The sequence below is a fragment of the Carcharhinus amblyrhynchos genome, chromosome 6 (genome assembly GCF_965287045.1).
Source record: "Carcharhinus amblyrhynchos chromosome 6, sCarAmb.v2.hapA, whole genome shotgun sequence".
Lineage (NCBI taxonomy): Eukaryota > Metazoa > Chordata > Chondrichthyes > Carcharhiniformes > Carcharhinidae > Carcharhinus > Carcharhinus amblyrhynchos.
The window spans coordinates 113,396,381-113,415,811 of record NC_137329.1 but is presented as its reverse complement, the minus strand read 5'-3'; the positions used below and the strand labels follow the sequence as shown (position 1 = coordinate 113,415,811).

Sequence of the window (19,431 nt, the reverse complement as noted above, 5' to 3'; positions counted from 1 at the left end):
AAAACATACCATTCATAGAGAAGGAAAAAAAGAGAGTGCAGAATGTAGTGTTACAGTCATAGAAACGGTGTAGAGAAAGATCAACTTAGTGTGAGGTGGGCCCATTCAAAAGTCTGATGGCAGCAGGGAAGAAGCTGTTCTCCAGTCCGTTGGTACGTGACCTCAGACTTTTGTAACTTTTTCCCGATGGAAGAAGGTGGAAGAGAGAATATCTGGGGTGTGTGTGGAGTCTTTAATTACGCTGGCTGCTTTGCTGAGGCAATGGGATTAAAGTACCAGGAATACAGTGAAATTAGCAGTGGGTTGGATTGCAGGTTTGTACTGTATGTTTCATGGAAAATAGGAAATAGATGATTCAGTTTAATTTAAAAACATTAACAGCTCTGCCCATTGGAGAGAACAGACGAAAGCAGCTCCTGTGTGGATTAGATTTGAACCCAGCGGATGAAAGGACAGTGTTTGAACGCTGAAATAACCTGTCTTCCCCTGATTTGTGTTAACACCACCGACAGGTCACAGCACTGGCCGTGACCTTTCCCACCGTGAAATGGGGCAGCAGTGAAATTAGTGCAGCTTCACGTTAGGTTTCACAGAGCTTTGCGGCTTTTAATGTTTTAAAATTAGCACCAAGCGCTCTGTTCCCCTCACCTCCCCTGTCTGGATGAAAAATGATTCCGAGAGCCCTAAGCGTTAAATAAATCAAAAAAATGGATTGCTTCAGTGGTGGAGGGTGGACTTTCATCCCAGGAAAAATGAATTGGAAGTTGCTGGATTTGTGTGCCTTGGATCTGGGACTTCCCCTTTCCAGCCTTTTAAGTTAAAAATGATTTTTTTTTGGGAGTGCAAATATTTTTCCAAACAAAAGCTCATTGGGGAGAGAGAGAAAGGCATTCCCCCTTCCCCACGAGACAAAAGCCCATCTACAGCGTTCCGAGCTGTACGTATTACTTTGATTAGAAATCCCATTTCCAACATCTCTAAGTGCCTTCATCTGCATAAATCATTCGCTAATTAACCACTGTTATTTAATTAGGGTCATCCTGTTGTCGACCAGTCATTAATCAGACCTAATTTAAAAGTACGCCTTCTGTTCATGGATTTTTCTTTTCCGCCCGGTTCTTCTGAGAGTTGTTTCTCAGAGCCTGTCACAGCTGTACCTTGGCTCGGTGTTCTGCCTTTGTCTGGTTATTATAGACCAGGGGGTAACAACGCAGCAAGCAGATGACGAGGGTCGTCGGTTATTGAACCGCAACCCGGCTCAGACAATTAATTGGGCCTCTGACATACACGAAGCAGTTTGGGCTTACCGTACTGACGTTGAGGGATAGTCAAAAGTTGCTTTCGCTGGCGCTATATTTCCTGCAAACACCTGTATCACTTTGGGGTTCAGCTTGAGTGCATTTGCAGGCGACAAAGACGCCAAATCCACACCTTAAACCAGCACAATGTATTGTGCAGTGGGTAAAATAAATATCAGGCGGTTGGAGTTGAAGACAAGCTTTACATAGAAACATACAAGATAGGAGCAGGAGGAGGCTTCAAGTCTGCTCTGCCATCCATCGCAATCATGGCTGATTATCCAACTCAATAACCTAATCCTGCTTTCTCCCCATAACCTTTGATCCTGTTCACCCCAAGTGCTATATCTAGACATCTCTTGAATATATCCAATATTTCGGCATCAACTATTTCCTGTGGTAATGAATTCCACAGGCTCATTCCTCTTTGGGTGAAGAAATATCTCATCTCCGTCCTAAATGGTCTACACTGAACCAGACTGTGACCCCTGGTTCTGGACACACCCATCATCAGGAACACCCTTCCTGTATCTACCCTGTCTAGTCCTGTTAGAATATTCTAAGTCTCTATGAGGATCCCCCCTCATTTGTCTGAACTCCAGTGAAAACAATCCTAATCTCGTCAATCTCTCCTAATACATCAGTCCCATCACAGAAATTGTAAAGAGATTACAAGGCAAATGGAAATATTGACCAGTTCTTCAAAGTAGTGTTGTGTTCAATCTAGTGTTGAGATCATTGGAGTATCTACAAAGTGAAAATGTTGAAATCTAATAGGAAATGTGATTTGCATATTATGGATTATTTGCAATGAAGAGCTCTTACGTCGTGAGGAGTACTTGACCAAAATGTTGCACAATTTCAGTCCCGCTCACCCTCCACTTGCCCCCTCCGACATAAGCTCCATGTCCCCAACATATTACATTTAAATTCATTGTGCTTGCCTGAGGCACCTGGCCCTCATCACTACCTAATTGGACCCAACGATGAATATAGACTGCCCCGCGGCAAGGTTTTTTACTTCACAATGGTGGCCCAGATTCTCTGACCATTTTTTAGTCCAAATTTTTTAAAAGTTGCTGGGAGAATGCCTTGAGATGGAAGCTGCACCCTTCCCTAACCTACAGTTGTAAACTGCAGCTCTTTCTGTGCTGGGGGCCCTCTTAATACACCCCCACCCAACCCACATCCAAGCTTTGAAAGTCTACCTTTTTTCATTCATTCATGGAAACTGGCCATTGCTGGCTGGCCAGCATTTCTTGCCCATCCCTAGTTGCCCAATGGAAGACATTAAGAATCAACCACATTGCTGTGGCTCTGGAGTCACATGTAGGCCAGACCAAGTAAGGAAGGCAGATTTCTTTCCCTAAAGGACATCAGTGAACCAGATGGGTTATTCCAACAATTGACAATGGTCATCATTCTTAATTCCAGATTTACTTTTTTAACTTAATTGAAATTCCACCATCTGCCGTGATGGGATTTGAACCCCAGTCCTCAGAACATCAGCTGAGTTTCTGGATTAATAGTCTAGCGATAATAGTGCTAGACCATCGCTTCCTCTGTAGTTCTTCATTGGATGGCTGTGTGAACCCTCTGGCCAGTAATTGGTTAAACGTGGGCTAAAATCACTGGCTATTCTTGACACAGTGCAGAGTCGGGATCCCCGTTTGACTCAGACATCGGGGTCCCAAACCAGAATGAAGAGTCCTGCCCACATTGTTTGATGAAAGATAGGGGATAATATTGCTTTATGTTGCATCCTCAATATCGTGTTGCATACTGACCTGTCAGCAGTCAATGCATGAGGAAATAGGGAGATAGACTCTTAAATGGAGAATCTTTGCTGTGTAAAAAAAGCCACTTTGATTAGGAATAGATGTGGAGAAACTTTTTCCCACTTGTTGATGGTTCGGTAACCAGAGGACACAGACTCAAAAAAAATCCCAAGGACAAACGAGGACAGTTTGTTCTGATCTGGATGGTTCTACTTGGAAAAGTGGTGGAAGCAGATTCAATAATCATTTCCAAAAATGGAATTGGAAATATCCTTGAAGCAAATAGAAGAAAAAGAGGGAGGGGAAATGTGGATCTCATGAGATAACGCAAGAATCACAATAGATTAAATAGTCTCAAATCTGTGCTGTTTGTGTATGGTCAGCATTTTGCGTAGGTTTGGGGATTGTTTCTCAATGGCTACTCAGGGTTCAGTTGAGAAGGCGTGGTCAGGGCAGTTTTGTATCAATTTGCTCTTTCACGGGATGCGAGTATTGTTGGCTAGTCCAGCATTTAAATTGATCATCCCTAAATGCCCTCAAGATAGTGCCTTCCTGAACCACTGCAGTCCAAGTGGTGTAGGTACACCCACAGCGCTGTTAGGATGGGAGCATGACAACTTTGACTCAGTCACATGGCTTCAAGAGGAATTTGGAAGCATGGGTGTTCCCATGCATTTGCTGCCTCTTGTATCTCTAGGTGGTCTTGATAGAACCTCTGATTTGCTGCTCTGCATTTTATAGATGGTACGCACAGTTATCACTCTGCATCAGTGAGAAACAGAGTGAACGTCTGACATTCAAAATTAACATGAAATGACCATGAATTAACAGGTAAACCTGGACACATCACATTGCCCATTAAAAACACAGACCCCAGGGATTTCACAGCAGCCCACCCAGATGTCAGTGGCCACCACGAGTCACAAAATCTTTTTAAAATGGTCTCCTTAAGGATTTTAACTCATCACTTTAGAAGATCTAGCCATGGAATTCCCTCAATATCCAGCCCAATTTAGACTGTCTCAAAAAGTGCTCAACTCCCGACAGTTCAATCTCTCCTCCTGAGACAACGTTCCACAGGATTCATAAAGCTACACTCCTTCCTCTAGTTACTGGTAGAGTTCCAACAATTTCACAGACCATCAGCTTAGCTAAATTGGCACTACCCTGGGTTTCTCTGAACTCTGGTATTTATTGTTCAGTGACGCCAGGAGCACGTAAACAGCTCCCAGGGCCTCTCTGTGGGATGCAAGCAACACATGATCCAAAAATGTTGACCAACTATCTCTCACAGGAAACTCACCAGGAGAAGTTGAAATCAGAGGAATTTCTTAAGCTCCCCCTGCCTTCCCCCGCCACATCTCCATGAGGACATAGTCTTTCCGGGGACACTGAACGTGTTAGGACTAATTTAACTCCCAAGACAAAACATCTCTTTGCGAGCAGTGTGCAGACATCATACCTCCAGCTAAGTAAATCCACTTGGTATTTATGGCTCCACGTCTCCTAGTCTGACTCTATTAAATAAATAAACATGGGTAATCTTCTGAACAATTAGATGTTCTGGAAATGTCTAAAGCCCTGCATTTTAGCTACATTTACCACAACCATCGTCCCACAACTAATCATTGGGCATGATTTTCCCACCCTACAATACCAGGCGGGAAATGTAAGTGGAAGCCAAAAATAGGATACATGCCTGGCATCCGGCCGGTTGCGATCTTCCCAGGCCACTTTTATTGATGCTATTATCCAGGCTCACTTCAATTTCTAACCTCGCCGGTGGAGGTCCACATCAGCAGGGACCACAGCTGGTCCCAAGCAATGGGGACTAGCCGTGATGGCCTCCTCGGTGGGACCAAATGCCTTTGAGGCCCTCCCCACCCTGCAGGCAGGGGTAAGCTGTTCCCCTTGGACAACACCAACCTGGCACACTGGTTGTGCCCAGGGACAGGACCTAGTAATGGAGCCAGTAGTTGGGAATGATCATCAGGAGATTGGTGTCTAGGTTTGCGGGGGGGGGGAGGGATATCAACCAACCCCAAGCATATTGCGAGATCAGTGCCTGACGGCCCCAAGCATTCTACTGCTGGCCTTTCCGGCGTGTTTTGGCTCCCCTACACTCCCTTCCCCCCTCAATGACCGATCTCTTGATGTCCCTGGAAAGAGCCTGAGGCACGGATGTTGAGAATGATGGTCACTGGCAGGACGTGAGATTTGGAGGCTGGGGATGGGTTCGACAGATTATTGTTCTATCTGCTGCCAGACCATGCAGCATGCATGTCTACCACCACCCCACAGCACAGCTCAGCTTCAGATGCCTTTGGCACCAGTCCCCCATCATATGGAGGTCAGAAATCCTGGGTCTGTACACTTCCCACCAGGGGAGTACATTGTCCTCCATTTGCTCCTCATTGGTGCACGCGCAACAGCCGCTTCTTCTTGACAATCTGTCCTCTCATTGACCCATCATCCAGACTCCAAACGTTGGTTCTATTCGCTCTCCATAGATGCTGTCAGACCTGCTGAGATTTTCCAACATTTTCTGATTTCTATTTCAGATTCCAGCATCCGCAGTATTTTGCTTTAATCTTGAGAGAGTTGGAATTTGTTTTATGCATTTCTGAGGCTGTGTTTAAAATCTTACTCTTACCAAGTTTATTCTGCGCTCTGAGTTCCACACTCCTAGGCTGCCAACACCCAACTAGAGCGAGGGCAACTGATGATCCAAATGGACAGTTGCTTCATAAAATGTGCACACACCCAGCTCCCATCCCCGGTCTTGCATCAACTCTGTCACTCTGTGGTGACAAGCTGGGCCTAGGTGTGGCCATTCTGCAATGTGCCCAAAAGGAAATTTAATGCTGGGAATGAAATTGGCAGCTGCAAAGAGAAACATTAAACCAAATGTTTGACTACCACCTGGTGGTAATGTTTGTTACTGCATGTGATGTATGCAAGGTGGAGAAGCAGCAAGAACCATCATTGCAATTGTTCCTTTACAAGTTTGTCGACAGAATTACAGTAAAGAAGATTCCACACAAATTGCCACACATCTCTCACCTTAAAAATCAGAAAGCTGTAGGTTCAAACAGTAGGAATTGAAACACACAAATCAAGGCAGACTATTGAGCTGAGTACTGAGGGAGTGTTACACAGTTAGAGAGCTCCCAACTTTTGAGTGAGATATTGAAATCAAGCCCCATTGGCTCTTCCAGGCGGACATAAAAGATCCCCAGAGGGCTATTCGAAGAGGAACAACAAAATTCGCTCAGTATTTATCCTGCGAGCAACATTATTTCAAAAAACATTCATAAGTTAGTCATTACTTCACTGCAGTTTGTGGAACTGAGCTGTACACAGTTACTGCTGCGTTTCCCTATCTCACAAAGGCTGTATTGTCAAAGTACTTCATAGACTGCGAAACATCTGGTTCTGCCTAATATTATAAACATTGCTACGTGAATGCAACTTCTTTCTGTTTTATATTTTTTTAAAAACCAGGTCTGGTAAGCGACATCAGAATTCACACTGTGTGTTTTACCTGCCATACTGATTTCAACTGTATGTCTCACACACACACCTCTGAACCAAATATTGTTATGGTTCAGATCAGAAACTCCCAAGTATTTTATGGAGCCCGCCTGGAGTTTCCGCTTTGAATTGGGCTAGGATAAGCATGATATGTTTCAGGTATGATTCAAATGACCCACTAGGGAGCATTTATCAAACAAAGTTTATTTAAGAATCTATTTAAACATGAATTGTAAGAATATTAGCAATAACTGCTATCAATTACAAACAAACCAACCACAATAATGTATAACCCTTAACAAATATATCTAACATTTTCCAATCAAACCAATCCCATAGACAAAACCCTTCTGCAAGTTTAACACAGCACAGACTAATGCTCACATGATACTGGAAGTGAGTCCTTTGGATGAATGCTGCAGCTCTCTTCATACACTCAAAACAGTTTGATGTCAGAACAACTTCCCAGAACACCAGAGAGAGAGTCTGGTCAAGTCACCAAAAGCAGGTTTTCTACTGCAGGAAGGCCAGAAGCCTTGCTTTCAGCTAACCAGAACTTCCAAAACCCAGGGAGAGCGCAAGAGAAAGAGAGAGAGAGAGGCTGCTTTTAGTCTGATCTCCACTCCCTTCTGAACTAAAATACAGCTTCCAGCCAAAAACAGAAAATGAAATCTTGAATTTCCTAGGGAAAAAAGAATGTCCAGAACCCATGACCTTCCTCCTAACAATGCAGGACCATAAAACAACCCAAAGTAAAAATAAACAAACCCCATTTTAACCACTGAAGGAGCAATAAAACGGCTTCTACAGACAGACCGGCAACAATGAGAGCTGAGAGCTACAGAGAACGTGATTTTTGTTTAAACCTCTTAAACTAACGTCACAATATCCTGCAGTAAAAAAATTAAAGACTTCGCAATTAGCACAGTTTTCGAAAGAAAACTGGACTCAGTCTCCAAGCACCTTGGTCTAAGCTAGCCAGTGTATCTAGGTGTTCAGGGAAGTGAATTACAGCCAGTACAGATAGAATGTCTTTCTCTTGAACAGTGAACTAGGTGTTGTTCTCTCTCCACGGACGCTCCCCAGTCTGCTGGCTTTGTTTCCAGTAGAGATGCTTTTATTCAAGATCAACATTTACAAGGGTTTTTGATAAAGTATACTGGGGTGGTGGGGGTGGTGGCTGCGAGGACTGTTTCCAGCGGCAGGTGGCTACCAGAGACGATAGATTTAAAGTAGTTGGGAAGATGAGGGAAAGGTATTTTAAATAACAAAGTAGTTATGATCTGGAATGTGCCCCCTGAAAACAGATGTAACAGTAACCTCCAGAGAGCTGAATAACTACTTGAAAATTTTAAGGATATGGGGAAAGAGTTGGGTGGGGTAGGATTCATTGGACAGATCTTTCAAAGAGCCAGCACTGGTCCCAAGGGCTGAATGGCCTCCTTCAACGCTCTATAATTTTATGATTCTAGGTCAGAAATGTTTTCTGATATTCTCAGGCATTCAGCAGTAGTTGTGTTGCTTGTGTTTTCTAACAGGGTTGCAGAGAATCCTTTGCTTGATGTTGGTCGACCTGGATTTCAGCTCCACTGCTGGTACATTTAGCTGCAGTAATTTATTCAACCATCATGGATTGATTTTTTGTACTGATTTTAAGATGAACCAGTTTAAGAAAAATTAACATTCTTGAAAAAAATACCAGCCTACCAAGAATCAGGAGGAGAAGTTCCACAAACAGAACTGGGAATTCTGTTGAGATTTGTAGACCGGCCACTATGTGAAAATGCAGAAGTGGCTGGGATCTTTTTCTTGCTCTGAAAGGCACCAAAAATTCACAAATAACAATGCCTATTGGGGTGGTACAGTGGCAGAGTGGTTAGAAATGCTGTCTCGCAGCAGCAGGGACCCAGATTTGATTCCCAATTTCGGTCACTGTCTGCAGTGTCTGTGTGGGTTTCCTCTGGGTGCTCCAGCTTCCCCCCCACAGTGCATAGATGTGCGGATTAGGTCGATTGGCCATGCTAAATTGACCCCAGTGTCCAAAGATGTGTAGGTTAGGGGGATTAGTGGGGTAAATAGTGGGAGGGGGATTAGTGGAGTTACAGGGAAGAGGTCTGGGTGGATGCTCTATTGGAGTCAGTGAAGATGATGGGCCAAATGGCCTCCTTCTCTATTGTAGGTATTATATGATTGCATTCTGTCTTTCAAAGTTCTAGCAAGACTATGCAAATCCAGAAGGAACATTTGTCACTACATACAAAAAAAACACTCAGTTATTTTTCAGAGAAGTTGAAAAGACGCAGCCCTTACAGAGCAAACAGAGAATCTTCCTGCAATTGTATAGGGCGTTGGTGAGACCATGTCTGGAGTACCGTGCCCAGCTTTGGTTTCCTCATTTGAGGAAGGATGTGGTGGCATTGGAGGCAGTTCAGAGGAGGTTCATCAGATTGATTTCAGGGATAAAAGGTTTGACGTATGAGAAGAGATTAAACAGTTTGGGCTTATACTCACTGGAGTTTAGAAGGATGAGAGGAGATCTGATCAAAGTATATAAAATTTTAAATTGATTAGGTAAGTGCAGACCAAATGTTTCCTCTTATGGCACAACCTAGAACAAGAGTTGCAGGTATAAGTTGGGAAGAGGTGGATTTAAAGTTGAGATGAGGAGGAACTACGTCCTGCAGTGCTAATTAGAATCACAGAATCCCTAGAGGGCAGGAGGAGGCCATTCGGTCCATCGAGTCTGCATCCATCACAATCCCACCCAGGCTCTATTCCCATAACGCCACATATTTACTCTGCTAATCCCCCTGACACTAAGGGACAACCTATCATGGCCAATCAATCAACCTAACCTGTACATCTTTGGACTGTGGGAGGAAAGCAATTACCCTGAGGAAACCCACATAGACAAGAGGAGAACATGCAAAGTCCACACAGATAGTGACCCAAGCCAGGAATTGAAGCCAGATCCCTAGCGCTGCGATGCAGCAGTGTTAACCACTGTGCCACTTGAGAAATAGTTCCAGGATTTTGGCCCAGCGATGATTCTTCTTCGCACCACACACACACACAAAGTCTAAAAGCAGATCAAAGTTTAAAAGCAGTACAATTATTAAAACAACAGTGCCCTCCTCACTCTGGCTTCTGCCTGTTATCATGATCAGGAGTATTGGTTGTGGTATATCCATGTTCATACAGGGTTCAGAATCATGGTAGACAGTTAGAAACAACTGCAGATTAAATAATCCTACTATGCTCCATAAAATATACCAAAAGTATTCATTGCAATCTTACAATGTTACTTTATGATTTAATCAGAAAAGCAAAATCACAGCTAACAGGATGGAAAATCCAAACAATTAGTCATAGAGGTTTGTAACATGGAAATAGGCCCTTCAGCCCAACTTACCCATGCTGTCTTTTTTCTTAAAGCCACTAAGCTAATCCCAATTGCCCACATTTGGTTCATTTCCCTCTATACCCATCTTACCCATGTAACTGTCTAAACACTTTTTAAAAATTGTACCCATCTCTATATTACCTCTGGCAGCTTATTCCAGAGACTCATCACCCTCTGTGTGAAAGAATTGTTCCTCTAGTATCTCTCCCCTCTCACCTTAAACCTATGCCCTCTAGTTTCAGACTCCCCTACCCTTGGGAAAAGATATTGACTATCTAGCTGATCTATGCCCCTCATTACTTTATAGACCTCTCTAAGATCACCCCTCAGCCTCCTACACTCCAGAGATAAACGTCCCAGTCTATCCAGCCTCTCCTTACAAGTCAAACCATCAAGTCCCAGTAGCATCCTAATAAATCTTTTCTGCATTCTTTCTGGTTTAACTATATCCTTAATATAATTAGTTTATATTAAATGGCTTCTATCATGCAGTTTAGATGGATTCTGACCAACTGTGGCAGGAAAAAAAAAGATTGTTTGCTATAAAGAGTGGAAGTGGCGTGAAGGAATGATAACATTCGCCATTACAATCTGTTTCTTTCTTTCTTGCGTGCAAGAGCAACCAAAGTTCACGTTGAAAAAGGTTGAAGCTTGCGATGGAAAATGCAAAACGCAAGCAGCTAGCTGCTTTATGTGATGGGAGGTCTCCATTTTTGTGCTGTCACCGCCATTTTTTAAACCCCAGAGTCCAGAGCTTCTGCTGTGGTTTAGAGAGAGAGGCATTTTTGTTTGGGTCTAAATCCAGGTTTGCCTCAAGCTAAAGCGCTCGCTGCTGCTGTGGTATTCTATTTAGTGCTAATCCAGCATTGAGGGGTCGTTTGAGTTAACTGTGGGTGAGTGAATCAGATATAAAATTGCAAAACTTACCTCATATTTCCAGCAATTAAGAGGCACAGGTTGTAAATATGAGAGAAGATGAACAGGAAGAGAATAGTGGAAAAGAGCATCACCATCCAGGAGCCATGATCTTTCCGGAACATATTTAGTCGAAGTAATCGACCTGGTGCAAGAAAAATTTAAGGCAAACTTACTTCATTTCAGCACAAACAAATTTACTGCTTTAAAACACACACTTCGGTCATCTGCCTCCACCATTTTTTTTAAATAAGTTTACCTCTTAAAATAAATTCTCCCAATCAACAATATCAGAAGGCCACACAAAGCAGCTCAGAAAGGTGGGAGAAAAAGGGGATGAAAAATCAGCTTAGACACATCAGGAAGAAATTCTTTATTCCAAAAAGTGCTAAACGTTTAGGATAATTTGTTATTTGAGTGTAGCAGACCACTCCAAATCTATTTGAAATACAGTCATTGCATTAAAAAGTATATACAGAAGATGAGTTTTGGAAAGTCACATCATCTTTTTTCACCCCGAGGGGCCTTTCTAATTTTACATAGATTATGTTAAACAGCTCAACAAGCCACAGAGAATCATTATAAGCACAGGAGGTGGTCATTTGGCCATCAAATTTGTGCCAGTTCTGAAGAGCTATGCAATTAGACCCACTCCCCTGCTTTCTTTGTAGCTCCATAATCTTTCCCATCCCAAATGCATGTCTAGGCAAACATGAAGGCTGTGTGCAGAAGATGGCCTCCTGTTGAGCATTGTCAACCTTCAGCTTAAATCTTGGAATAGGAGCATACCTGCAAAATGTGCACTCAGCCCAAAGCTGGAAAATCCCAACTGAAATCAATGGATCTTTGCATGGTCCATGTCCCGCCCGCTATGATTCCCAAGGCAGGCAGGATGGGAAAATTCCATCCCTTCTTCATAATGGTATGTCAGCTTTATAGTATGATGGTGTGATCAGCATTATTCTCAGAGGACCAACTCAAGAACAGCTTCTTCCCTGCTGCCATCAGACTTTTGAATGGACCTACCTCACATTAAGTTAATCTTTCTCTGCGCCCTAGCTAGGATTGTAAAACTACATTCTGCACACTCTCTCTTTTCCTTCTCCATGAACACGTCTGTATAGTGTGCAAGGAACAATATTTTCACTGTACACCAATATATGTGACAAAACTAAATCAAATCAAACACTTTCCTCCAGTCTGAGATACCATCAGAGAGGGTGCACACACCTCTAAATAACTTATCCAAATAACCCCTTCAGCATCACCTGGCCCTCAAGTGGCAGAGTCTGCAGATCATGCATTGGAATGACCAACCATCTCAGACATGAGTGAACATAAGAACATAAGAACATAAGAAATAGGAGCAGGAGTAGGCCATCTAGCCCTTCGAGCCTGCCCCGCCATTCAATAAGATCATGGCTGATCTGTTGTGGCTCAGTTCCACTTTCCCGCCCTCTCCCCATAACCCTTAATCCCCTCTCTTATCAAGAACCCATCAACCCGCTTCTTAAAAAGGAAGCAAGTCATCCTTGAACCTGAGGGACTGGAGGGCTTCGGACAGGGCCACACCACCTGGGCAACATGTCGGGTCGGCGAGTTTCCTTCGGCTGCTCCAGTTTCTTCCCACAGTCCAAAAGACATGCTGGTTAGGTGCATTGACTGTGTTAAATTCTCCCTCAGAGTACCCGGATCTCCAGAGTACAGCAACTAAGGGATTTTCACAGTGACTTCATTGCAATGTTAATGTAAGCCTACTTAGTGACACTAAGAAATAAACTTTAAGCTTAAGGGTCTCCCATGCATAAACATCCCCAGCCGACCTTTAAAATTAAAATATGGAAGGCAGGGTCTCTGATATTGCCCTAAAAGCACATTATCTCAGCATTCACTCATTTGTTGCTGTGGGGACATCACTGGGCAAACATGGAGATAGTCAATTTTATTGACAGAACAGCGAGTGCAATCCAAAAAAATAATTAACTGGGACATCCAAAAGATATGACGAGAAGCTTTATAAAAAGTGCATAATTTCTCACCCTGGCTGTTAGTTATCTTTTTAAACAGAGGAAGGGTGGGGAGAAGAGGGAGTTGGCCAAATAAGTTTGAAAATTTATTAAACAAATTCCTTGAGAAATATTTTAAAATGATTGGCTCTTAATTAATTGCATTTCCTAAGCCACAACTTTTCAGATGTGTTACAAAGCATAATCTGTTTTTTTTGCAGAGAAGTGAAGGTTTATCCATATCTAGCCATGGATTAGTTTGAAGAGAGTTTTAAAACAAAACACCTTATTGCCTTGAGCTTATTCCAGGCACTGGACAGAGTGCCAACCAATGGCAAGCGTGCAAGAGTAAGATGTAATAAAGTAGTGAAAAATATTGGTTAAACACAGTCAAAGAATCCGAATGAAGATTCCTCCAAACTGATTTTTCAGGAAGAAACACCTTGGTTCCTCATGTCCTTTCCAAAACGCCTGCAGCAAATTCATGGCAGAAGCTGAATTTACTGCTTTTGCAGGCAAGGAAAGGTAATTTATCACTTCACTGAGTCAATGGTGTATGTATATCATTTGCACAAAGCATTAGAACAGCAGTTGCTACACAACAATGTTTGAATTCTATATTTAAACAATAATACGCAGCTATTATAGCTATGGGTGCAGAGGAAGTTGGGAAGGCAGTTAAAGTGGCATGCGAGATCATTGGAGATGTGTGTATATTTATAGACAGAGACAAAAACAGGAAAACCATACCCCTTTGATTTCATTCTATTTTATTTAATTTTTTACTGTTAGAATCCCTACGGTGCAGAAAAAAGCCATTGGGCCCATTGAGTCTGCACTGACCACAATCCCACCCAGGCCCCATCCCCATATCCCTACATATTTACCTACTAATCCCTCTAACCTACACATCTCAAGACACAGAGGGGCAATTTTAGCACGACCAATCAACCTAATCTGCACATCTTTGGACTGTGGGAGGAAACTGGAGCACCTGGAGGAAACCCATGCAGACGTGAGGAGAATGTGCAAACTCTACACAGATAGTATGGAATCGAACCCAGGTCCCTGGAGCTGTGAAGCATCAGTGCTAACCACTGTGCAACCATGTCCTCTACCTTTTATTCCTTAATTATCTTTCTTCATTTTTCTTCTCCTCCCCAGCTCTTTCCCCCTGCTTTATGCCCCTTCCCTTAGCTTTTCTCACCCTTTGCTTCTCCTTTTCTAAATCTTACATCTGTCCCATTCATTTTCCTTCCCCCACATCTTCATTTTAGCTTCTCTGCCATTTGGCCGTTCACACCCTTTATTCTCTCTATGGACAGCCATTAGCAGTCTTTTCCACTGGTCTCTGTGGCCATGACTCATCTTTCATTCCCTTATCCTGCAGTACAAATATTTCCCACTTTCTATGTCTTTTATCTTTGATAGAGGGTCATCTGGACTCAAAATGTCAGCTCTTTTCTCTCATTCCAGATACTGTCAGACATGCTGAGATTTTCCAGCATTCTCTCTTTTGGTTTCAGATTCCAGCATCCACAGTACCAAACTTTTATAAAACATCGCTTAGGCCCCAGCTTAATTCTGAGCACCACACTTTAGAATCATAGAACCCTACAGTGCAGAAAGAGGCCCTTCGGCCCATTGAGTCTGCACCGAACACAATCCCACCCAGGCCCTACCCCCATATCCCTACATGTTATACCCACTAATCCCTCTAACCCTGGACACTAAGGGGCAATTTCTTAGCATGGCCAATCAACCTAACCCGCACATCTTTGGACTGTGGGAGGAAACCAGAGCACCTGGAGGAAACCCACGCAGACACGAGGAGAACGTGCAAACTCCACACAGACAGACAATGACCTGAGCCGGGAATCGAACCCAGGACCCTGGAGCTGTGAAGCAGCAGTGCTAACCACGGTGCTACCGTGCACTAGGAAGGAGAGCAAAGCGTTGGGGATGGCGAAGAGGAAAGTTACATGAATGGTGCCAGGGATGAAAAGCTTCAGAAACGGCGGGGCCTAGATAACTGGGGTCGTCTGCCTCAAAAACAGAGAAGGTTAAGAGGAAATTTGATTGGTGTGTGCAAAATCCTGAAGGATTCGTATGGAATAAATAAGGAGAAACAGCTCCCAATGCAGAAGGGTCAAAAGCCAGAGGACACAGGTCTCACACACAGAAGCAACATGAAGGAAATATGGATTTAATCTCAACTTATCGGTAATGCACTGCCAGAAATGGTGGCCAATTGAAAAATAACTTGCAAAAAGAGATAAAAGACAAATTAATTAGCATTTTCAGAGAGATGGCACAGATAGGATTGGGCTCAATGGCCTCCTTCATTGCTGCTTCATTCTAAATCTATAATTCTGAGCTAAACGCATTCGGTTTAAACGTACAAGATGGCTGACCTCAGCACCCACCATGGCTGATAGAGGGGTGGATGGTAGCCATGATGTGGAGATGCCGGCGTTGGACAGGGGTTAAACACAGTAAGAAGTCTCACAACACCAGGTTAAAGTCCAACCGGTTTATTTTGTAGCAAATACCACTAGCCGAAAGCTAGCAGTGTTTGCTACAAATAAATCTGCTGGACTTTAACCTGGCGTTGTGAGACTTCTTACTGTGTGGTAGAGGGGCAGGCCAGAGGGCGGCAACAGTTTGGAATGGACCTGCCTCACATCCTTTAAAAAGTACCTGGATGAGCACCTGGCCTTGAATGTTATAATGTGCCAAGTGCTGATAGGTGGGAGGTCAGGTGTTTCTCCCCTGTCAGTGCAGACTCAATGGGCTGAAAGGCCTCTTCTGCACTGTAGGATTCATCAGCGCACACCACGGCTGATCTCAATGCAGGCAGCACATGATTGTTAAAGTTATGTTCTAACATTTGAGTGGAATCAAGTATTATAGTAATCAGTCTTTACTGCAAGACCATCTGCTTGTAACTTCCAGCAGGCACCAAAGAGGGGTGTGTGTGTGTGTGCGCATCTCAGTGTCTCAAATGTGGCTCCTATAAGATAGCCAATAAATACAGAAAATGTTTTAAGTACAAGGAGAAAAAGGAATCTGATTTTAAGATTGTTGAATTAAATAAAATTAATAAAGCTTATTGACTAAATTCTTTATTTGTATATATTTTATTTTTATAATGTGAACTAAACCATATGCCTAAAAATAGAGACATCTTAGTGCCAATAATAAAAGAAATCTTTCAAAATGTGGTCCTAGTTAAATTGGTCACTGTCAACGTTTGTAGACATGATGGAAAGAAAATGATCTGAACACTGGCTGACTGAATTGAACCATAATACTTACAAATGCACTGTTAGTATTCTGTCAAAGGGAAAGATCAGTACATCAGCATTGCTTCCAATACAGAAAAATATCTTCCGAATGCAGCAAGCACACACTAGTACATCTGACATACCAAATTCGAGAAGCAATATCTGCTCCACTGCCCACAAATTGATGGAAAAAATAAAACTCTGAAAACATCCCAGCCTAAGTAATGACAGAATTTAAATAGTTAAAGTGAAAATAAGAGGATTTATGGCACAACATACATGTTACAGCCACGTGAGGAGGAACCCTCAACTCTGACCGTAACAGGGCTTTCTATGAAAGGATGGAGGAATTTTCTCAATGCCCGTGTTTAACCATTTACATACAGAATGGACTCTGACAGACTTCCTTGAGGTTTGAAGCAAAAAAAAGTTCATATTTAAATGAGTTAAAACTCACCCAAGTAATATTTTAAAAAAGTAAACAAACCCACACTTCTTGAACCTTCACAACCCACATTCACACACACACAAACATGAAAAATTTATAAGTCATACTGTAGCAGTTACTTTTTTTTAAGAAGCAAAATTAAAGTTCAGTGCTGAAAGTTAAAAAGAAGCTCGAGTTCACTGCTTATGAGTCCTTGCCTGTGACAGAAACATTTCCAACTTCCTTCAGATTCTAGGAGTTGAAGCTCATGAAAGTGCAATTGCCCGAGACAATTCCCGTTTAACAAGTAACCCATCTCTTCCAGATGGTAATGGGTTTTGCACCCAAAGTTCTTTTTGATGGAAAATCCATTATCTCTGTGCTAGATTTTGAAACTGTACAAGATAGGGGCTAAAATTCTCCAGTTGCTTAGCCAGTCACATTCTCTTGTCCTGTCCGGAGTGCACTCCCATCCATGGTTTCTTGGCGACTTGGGATGCCGCCATTGACAGTGGCAGGACCAAAGAATCCCACCTCCAGTGAACAGTGTGCCAACTTCCACTGCAGAGAAACACATGATGTGGAGATGCCGGACTGGGGCAAACACAGTAAGAAGTCTCACAACACCAGGTTAAAGTCCAACAGGTTTATGTTAGTGGCTTCTGCTACCAAATAAACCTGTTGGGCTTTAACCTGGTGTTGAGAGACTTCTTACTGAGAAACGCATGGCCGGGAGACTGGAGAATCTCACCCACTGTCTTAACATGGGAGAGGAGACAAGGGCGGTGCTTGTTGCTTCTTTTGGCAGCTTTACCAGATGACCATCTGATTCTGTCTTTAGCAGCTGGCGTGAAGAGATTAACCAGTTACTTCAGTCACACGATATCTCCCTCCCCATAATAGTTTCAGAAGGGGTTCACTTTTTTTGTGTGAAATTCCAGAGAAGGATGTTGTGGCATTGCAATTCACAGTGGAACATTCCAGAAACCGATCAACTTGCAACAGCAGATGTTTAGTGACTGGTGGTCACCATCATCGGTCAGTGCCCCGTATGGTTTGGTCAACCAGTAAAATTACAACTCACATCATTGCGACAATACACCACATTCAAACTGTCAAGGAAATCAGGGAGCAAATACAGCTCCGTTATATATCTGCGGACGCTGGAATCTTGAGCCAAAGAGAAAATGCTGGAAAATCTCAGCAGGCCTGATAGCATCTGTGGAGAGAGAACAGAGCCAACTTTTCAAACCTGGATTTCCAGCATTTTCAGATTGTTTCAGATCCCAACTTCCGCAGTAATTTGCTTTTATTCTGTTGAACAGAACCTGTCTGCATGCAATAATTTTGTGGGTACTTGGGGCAGCCCAGAATTACAACTGGAGATTCAATACGCAGTATGTCACAGGTTGGCAGGGATGCAAGCTTAATTCCACACAAGACCAGCTGCTGATTAGGCCATGTACCTTATCAAAAGCTGCTCTTAAGCACTTCATGATGACTCGCTACTGAGGGGATGGCAGAGAGGAATAGCATGGTGGCACAGTGGTTAGCACTGCTGCCTCACAGTGCTGGGGACCTGGGTTCGATTCCAGCCTTGGGACACTGTCTGTATGGAGTTTGCACGTTCTCCCAGTGTCTTTGTGGGTTTCCTCCGGGTGCCCCTGTTTCCTCCCACAGTCCAAAGATGTGCGGGTTAGATTGATTGGTCATGTTAAATCGCCCCTTAATGTCAGGGGGAAAAGTAAATGTGTGTGGGGTTATGAGATAGGCCTTGGTGGGATTGTGGTCAGTACAGACTCGATGGGCCAAATGACCTCCTTCTGTACTGTGGGGATTTTATGATCCTATGAGGAATGGATGCAAATTTCCATCCTAAAATCGTAAGAAATGGAAACAGAAATAGGCCATTCAGCCCATCAAGCCTGTTCTGCTTTTCAACAAGACAGTTGTTGATCTGATGGCTGCCTCACCTCCACTTGCCTGCTGGCCTTCCATAACCCATGATCTCCCAAAAATCAGAGCAATCTGCCTAACAGAGACTATATTTAAATAACACAGCCTCCGCGCAGAGAATTCCAAAGTTAATAACCTTCTGAAAAATAATTCTATCCTCATCTCCATCTTAATTGGGAGACATCTTGTGAAACCATGCCTCCTGGTTCTAGGTCCCTCAGCATCCTGTAGCTATGGTGATAAACATCAAGGGATGAGTGGCACAGTATTTCTAAGACGAGTAAGGGAGAAAAAATAAGGAAAGCTAACTAAAAATATGTTAATTTTTTCCCCTGTGAATGAATTTCATACTATTTTGTTTACATTATGGGCAACATGGTGGCACAATGGTTAGCACTGCAGCTTCACAGTGCCAGTGACCCAGGTTCAATTCCGGCCTTGGATGACTGTCTGTGTGGAGTTGGCACATTCTTCCCGTGTCTGCGTGGGTTTCCTCTGTGCGCTCTGGTTTCCTCCGACACCCCAAAGATGTGTGGGAAAGGTTGATTGGCCATGCTAAATTTCCCCTTAGTGTCAGGGGGATTGGTAAGATAAATATCCAGGGTTACGGGGATAGGGCTTGGGTGGGATTATTTTCAGTGCACGTTTGATGGGCCGAATGGTCTCCTTCAGCATTGCAGGGATTCTATGATTATAGTTCTGGCCATTTTTACCCTGCTGGCTGTATTGTACAGGAGCTTTTCATATTGTGGGATTAAGCTGGTCTTACTGACTTTCGATTGGCACATGGGGCAGTGATGATGCGTCAACTGTCAAAGCCCTAAAAG

At 43.2% G+C, this 19,431-nt stretch overlaps 1 protein-coding gene across 5 annotated transcripts in view; it reads right to left on the bottom strand.

The window, feature by feature from the left end:
- Positions 1-19,431, bottom strand: part of tmem117 (transmembrane protein 117) — a 283,717-nt gene that overhangs the window by 200,769 nt on the left and 63,517 nt on the right. For all 5 annotated transcript variants that reach the window (XM_080191236.1, XM_080191237.1, XM_080191239.1 and 2 more), the window contains exon 3: positions 10,941-11,073. In XM_080191236.1, coding sequence (XP_080047362.1) covers positions 10,941-11,073 — 133 coding nt within the window. The remainder of the gene's footprint in view (positions 1-10,940; positions 11,074-19,431) is intronic.